General features: G+C 49.6%; 1 protein-coding gene across 5 annotated transcripts in view; it reads right to left on the bottom strand.

Annotated features, from left to right (window-relative positions):
- Positions 1-6,520, bottom strand: part of MCOLN3 (mucolipin TRP cation channel 3) — a 28,022-nt gene that overhangs the window by 16,179 nt on the left and 5,323 nt on the right. For 3 of the 5 annotated variants that reach the window (XM_069862822.1, XM_069862826.1, XM_069862823.1), the window contains 3 exons: positions 3,184-3,209; positions 2,324-2,564; positions 325-492 (listed from right to left, as the gene is read on the bottom strand). In XM_069862822.1, coding sequence (XP_069718923.1) covers positions 325-492; positions 2,324-2,564; positions 3,184-3,209 — 435 coding nt within the window. Of the gene's footprint in view, positions 1-324; positions 493-2,323; positions 2,565-3,183; positions 3,210-4,667; positions 4,719-6,520 lie in introns of those variants that run through there. The other 2 variants (XM_069862825.1, XM_069862824.1) reach the window with 2 other exon arrangements.

The following is a 6,520-nucleotide window of genomic DNA, read 5'->3' as shown; positions in this document are numbered from 1 at the left end:
AAAGTACAGGGTTTGTATCTAAATACCTTTTTGGTATTTACTGGTATCTAAGTACCTTTTTACAGTAGAGTATTTTTTCTCTTTACAATCCTTATTACAAAGCCAAATTTGTTATTTGCAAACCACTCTGGCTTAAAGCCAAGTCCTGCATTTAGTGCAGAATTAGCATATTGATTAGCTTTAAGAATGTTGCCAGAATTACAATGCTCTGGCAGTGGCAGAAAAACCCGAGCACGTCAACATTTCCATCAGGGAAGGTGAAAGAAAAAAAGGGACACAGGTAAAGAGCATCTGTATCATATACATGGCAGCAACAATCCTTACCTGGTTTATTGCAAAGAAAATCTGGTCATAGACATCTGTTTGTGTGTACACAGCGTAGGTATCGTCCATTCTGTCCACGTACCCTTTCAAGAAGAGATGTTTGAAGGCAACAGTGTTCTCTTCTTTGAAGGCAACCACCATCTGATTGCTCAATCCAAAAACCACCAGCTGAAAAAGAGATTTATTTCCTGTTCAAAGACAAAGTTGGCTTTTGAATTAACATGAGAATCCTGTCCTGCCAACAACCAGTCTTTCATTGCACTGGTAGACATGACACTTACCTGCAGGGTACTTTGGGAAACAATGGGTTTTAAGAATATTCCTTTAACACGTTTACCAGTGTCTTAGCCAAGGATTCGCATTTTTACTAAGGAAATGATACCATCTCAAATTCAGGCTACTCATCTACTGTTACACGTGCTTTGGTAGCTCGGCCTGACATTAACATGACCCACCTTGGGGAATATCAGTGTTACCTCAGCCAAAAAGGCAGGACAGGACTTAACCTGACCCCACTTTAAGTCCTTTCTCCAGTGCAGAAAAGGCAAATTGAGGACAACTCAGAAAAACACAAACATCTCTCCCTCAGTTTGAGAATAACTGATCAAAACTGTGCTTGGGATGGGATAACCTGTTGAAAAATATGTTGCAGTTGTTCATGAAAAGTTAGCGTAAAACTCTGCTGGCTGCTCTCCAGGCTGGAAGAGGCCTCTAGAAGAATGGGGTGTATTGTTTGCAGGAGCTCACAATTCTCTTTAGTGACTATTCTTCTAAATCTAATGTCAGTATTACTGTGAAGGAACTCATCAGAGATAAGACTGAATCAGTAGTTTACTGATTAGGTTTATGGCCAAAATGCAAACAGGATGAGTAGGTTTTGTAAGGATAACTCAGTTCCAGAGACACCAAAATGCTCCTGTGGGCAAGCTTTGCATGCCAGGCACACAGGAACACACCAGCACATCAACAGGGCTAGGACTCAATTACCCACTGGCAGATTTTCTCTGAAAAAGTTAACATTTAGGCTCTTCCAGCATTTAATTTCATTTATAATTGCAAAATGGAACAAACGATAATCGGAGGGGGATCATGCATTTCAAACAAAAGCGGCAAGTAAGGGATATAAGCATCCTGCCAGATGTATAACAAAGGAATTAGACCTACACTTTGTCCCATCGTTCATGCAACCATGGAAAACATTCTCCAGACTTGTATTGTTATGACACCACCATAAATGTAAACCACATGTGGGCAACTCTGAAGGATCATCATTTGAGACATCAGAAAGATTTTATCAAAGACCTTCTTCCTCCTCAACCACAGAAACTTGAGACAAAGGGTTGTGTTTTAGGCAGCAGATCAATGTGCTCCATGAAATCTGTGGTGCAAGGCGCGGTGAGAGGAAGAGTGGGGCAGTTTCTGGTTTTTCAATACAAGAGTTTGTATTCCATACACAAGGCACGAGCAGAGATCAGGAAAAAGCTACCAATGTCAGTTCTTATCACTGAGATATTGAAACAAAAGCGACTGCTCCATCACTCAAACACAAATACATGCAGAGTGAAGCAGGCATTGGGGAAACAAACATGTAAAGATGCCATCCTTGGGGAGGAAATAAAAGTAAAGTAAAAAGTGTCCCATGTTGCCCAGAGCAGTGGTGGCTGCCCCATCCCTGGAGGGGTTCAAGGCCAGGTTGGATGGGGCTTGGAGCCCCTGATCCACTGGGAGGTGTCCCTGCCCATGGCACACATGGAACTGGATGGGCTCTAAGGTCCCTTCCAACCCAAACCATTCCACAACTGTATGATAGGTGTCTCTGAGTCGATATATTTGTCAATATATATCATCTGAGCTCTAAGCTACATCTGTGCAACTAAGATAGTTTTGCAGTCTATCGTCTCCCTGTCCCTGTGCCACGCCAAGCACAGCATTTGTCACTCAAACTCCTTCTTTGAATTCCCACAAGCTAAGAAGAGGCCCTGCTTCCCCAGTTACTCACCTGAGCAGTAACCATTGCTATTTTGAGTAGCTGAATCCCAAGTTTCCAAGGTTTCCTGCCCCGGGCCCAGAATTTCTCACATGGATTCATGAAGAAGAATTTTAACTTCCTTCGAAGCTGGTCTTCCAAAAGTCCCTGCTGTGACAGGCGTCGTTTGTAGCAGTAAAGATTTTCATCATCGGGAGCACTGCAGCTGCTCACAGCCACCTCAGGATTTTCCATTTCTGAAATGAAGTCAGCTGGAAAACACGCAAGCATGAATACAGTAGCGTCAGATCAGCCTGTGTTGACAACCTGGGCTCCAACAATGTTTGTCTCCTGTGAAAGGCACTTGCACATTGCACTGAATTTAAGACTTTCCTCATCATAGTGTCATTAAGGTTAGAAAAGACCTCTAAGTTAATCCAGTCCAACCATCAACACAACCCCACCATGCCTACTAAATCCTGTCCCCAAGTGCCACATCCACATGTTTTTTGAACCCCTCCAGGGATGGAGACTCCACCACTGCCCCGGGCAGCCTCTTCCTGTGCTTCACTGCTCTTTCAGTAAAGACATTTTTCCCCAAAATCCAATCTAAACCTTCCCTGGTGCAACTTGAGGCCCTTAAAATATCACACATGTTCTGCAGGACCCAAGAAACATTTCAATGAGCTCTTAAACCTGCAGACAGGCTGTCAGGACATTTATTTAATTGTGGAATTTCTGTCCTTTTGGAATTATGGAGTCACTTGCTGAAAACTTCTTCCTCTCTCACTTGCCAAAGACATCATATTCGCAAGACATCCTGACTCATTTCCTTCTGCATCCAGAGGAGCATCGAAAGCCTCTCACGAGTGTTCACCCTTGTGGAAAACTTTACTTCTGTAGCCAGTAGTTTTCCCTGCTGTCCAGTCCTTGAAAGAAATGGAATTTTCAAGACAGACAGCATTTTTCTTAGACCTGAGTATTCGCATGGTGCACCCTTGGAAACAGACACAGCATTAGCAAACTGCAACTCAGATAAATCACCTGAGTGCGTTAACGTGTCATTTAGTAAGATTATACCCATTTCCTCAGCCATAAAGACTGAATGCAAAGCAGCAATGATCATGAAGCAGATAAAAAGACCACAAGGTAATTGTATTCAGGCATCATGCTGAGCCAAAAAGGCTCACATTTGAGTCGAGCACGAGGAGAAAGCTTAGAAGTGAACCTTATAAACACAATTTGAGACGTTTTCCACAGCATTGAACACGTTAACCTGTTACTAACATCACTGACATCCAAACACGCTTTAGGAAGTAATCAAGAGGTAGGCAGGAATATTTATTTCAGATAAAAGATTAACATTAATACCAGAGAAGACAGCTGAAGTTGTGAATAAAGTTAAAGATGTGCCCCTCCCCTGGGGCATCTTCCTGCCAATTCTTGATACCGTGATATTTGGAGACACCTTGAAATCTTAGATACCTTCAATTACTCCTGCTGAGAGGACAAGAAAAGCTTTGATTCAGCAGTTTAACTCAAAGAACAGGCCCATAAACAGGCTTACAAAAAGAATTCAGCTCCCATTTTACCAGGTCTCTATTGTCCTGTGGGATGCAGTATCCCCGTTTCCACTCCTTTCCTCCAGATGATCAATCAGTTCCTGCAGGTGATCGATCATCACGCCTGACGGAAGGAGTGCCCAGGGTAAAGCCCAGGCTGTGATAACTGCATCCCCTCAGCAGCTGCCTAATTGGTGCTGTGAGCGAGCGCTGGCAGGAAAGGAGAAGGTAAAATAAGGACAAGGCAAAGCCAGGGAGAGGAGTCAGTATCAATTCCTAGGTACCGATACAGGCTGGGGAGGATACGATTGAGAGACCAGAATAGGCTGGGGGATGATGTGATGGAGAGACCAGTACAGACTGGGGGGCGATGCGATCAGGAGACCAGTACGGGCTGGGGGATGATGTGATGGAGAGAGTAGTAGAGGCTGGGGGTGATGTGATCAAGAGACCAGTACGGGCTGGGGGGTGACGTGATGGAGAGACCAGTACAGACTGGGGGACACTGATATCGAGAGATCAGTACAGGGTGGGGGGTGATGCAATAGAGAGATGAGTAGATGCGGGGGGGATGCGAAGGAGAGCAGCCCTGCCGAGGAGGTCTCGGGGGTCCCGGTGGATGCAAACCCCCGCTCTGAACCTGCAGCTTTCCTGCCAAAGGGAGCGCTCGATGTCAGCAAAACTGAACCCTGGGGAGCTCCCCTTATGGCCCCGAGAAGATGCTCCAGGCCAGCCCAGCGCCGCGCTGCGTTCCAGGCTGTGTCAGCCCCTTCCAGCCCCCCAAAGGCTTCACACACACACCCCTCCCCGCGTACCTCACACCGGCACCCGCAACGCTGCTCCCGCCGCTCCCGGCGGCGCCCGCACCGCGGCCTGTGGGACCGGGGGGGGAGGAGGGGGGGGTGAAGGGAGGGGGAGAAGGGAGGGGGAGAGAAGGGAGAGGAGGGGGGAGAGGAGGGGGGAGAAGGGGGGGAGAGAAGGGAGAGGGAGGGGGAGAAGGGAGGGGAGGGGGAGAGGAGGGAGAGGAGGGGGAGAGAAGGGAGAGGGGGAGAAGGGAGAAGGGGAGAGGAGGGGGGGAGAAGGGGAGAGGAGGGGGGAGAAGGGAAAGGGGGGGAGAAGGGAGAGGAGGGGGGAGAAGGGAAAGGGGGGGAGAAGGGAGAGGAGGGGGGAGAAGGGGAGAGAAGGGGGGGAGAAGGGAGAGAAGGGGGGGAGAAGGGAGAGAAGGGGGGGAGAAGGGAGAGGGGAGAAGGAAGGGGGGAATAAGGGAGAAGGGAGAGGAGGGGGAGAGATGGGGAAGAAGGGGGGAGAAATGTGGAGTGGTGGGAAAGATGGTGGGGGGAAGAGATAGGGAGAGGGGGAGAGGAGGGAGGAGATGGGGAGAAGGGGAAAGAGGGGAGAGCGTGAAGAGATGGGGAGAGAGGGGCGGAGAGATGGGGAGAGAAGAAAGGAGAGAGGGGGAGAGGAGAGGGGGAGAGATGGGGAAGAGATACGGAGAGGTGGGAAGAGATGAGGAGGAGGGGAAAGGAGGGGGAAGAGGTGGAAAGGTGAAGAGGTGGGAAGAGGTGGGGAGAGGTGGGAAAGAGGTGGGGAGGGGAGAGATGGGATGGGAGGAGAGTGATGGAGGGACAGAGTAGGTAGGGGGGTCTCTGGAGAGGGCAGAGCTGGGGGGCTCAGCCAGGAGCAGGGCTTAGGATGGCAGACCTGGGAGAACTGGGGTGAAAGTAGGTCTGGAGGAGTCCAAAGGGACAGAGCTGAGGGGCAGCTTGGCCAGGAGCAGGGCTGGGGAGGGGGTTCCAGGAGGGGCAGGGCTGGGGGTTATCCTGTTTCCCTCCTGCTCCCAAACCTCCCTACTCTGCACACACTTCCTATAGGATAGCGGTGCTGGGCCCAGGTTTATTAACTTAAACTTCTGCATCAGGAGATGAAAAGGTAATGCGTGTGTTATAATGAGCTGTCCCTCGTCCACAATGAATAAACCCTTTCTGGTCACAGAGTTGTGGTTATGAAGGGCAGCCAGTCATGCAGTGAGCTGAGTGGGATGATGGACGTGCTTAAATCAGTGCACTTAGTTGCTATTAAAGTTATTAAGTGGACTTCAAAGGATCACAGAATCATGGAAAGGTTTGAGTTCCCTTTGTCCTGTCCCTGCCCTCCCTGATCCAGAGCCCCTCCCCAGCTTTCCTGGAGCCCCTTTCAGTGCTGGAAGCTGCTCTAAGGTCTCCCTGGAGCCTTCTCCAGGCTGAGCAACCCCAACTCTCTCAGCCTGCCCTCATAGCAGAGCTGCTCTAGCCGTGGGATCATCTTTGTGGCCTCCTCTGGACTCGCTCCAGCAGCTCCATGTCCTCCCTGTGCTGAGGACTCCAGAACTGGCCACAGGGCTCCAGGTGAGGCTGCATGAGAGCAGAGCAAAGGGGCAGCATCCCCTCACTCGACCTTCTGGTCGCACTGCTTCGGATGCAGCCAAAACTATGCCAGATGTCCAATAGAAATCTTCCTATTACCAAATCGCACCCCATCCTTGTTCCCCAGCACTGCCTGGCAGCTCAAGGCGAGGAGATGCTGGGCTTGGGGGGCAGCATGAGTGGCTCTCACCAGCCTCCGCCTACAGCCCCCATCACGCTTTGCGCCCCACTTGCCGGGGTTGGCGGGCGCCCTCCGGCGCACAGCA

The sequence above is a fragment of the Phaenicophaeus curvirostris genome, chromosome 8 (assembly GCF_032191515.1).
Source record: "Phaenicophaeus curvirostris isolate KB17595 chromosome 8, BPBGC_Pcur_1.0, whole genome shotgun sequence".
Lineage (NCBI taxonomy): Eukaryota > Metazoa > Chordata > Aves > Cuculiformes > Cuculidae > Phaenicophaeus > Phaenicophaeus curvirostris.
The sequence above is the reverse complement of the archived record's forward strand: the minus strand, read 5'-3'. Positions and strand labels throughout refer to the sequence as shown.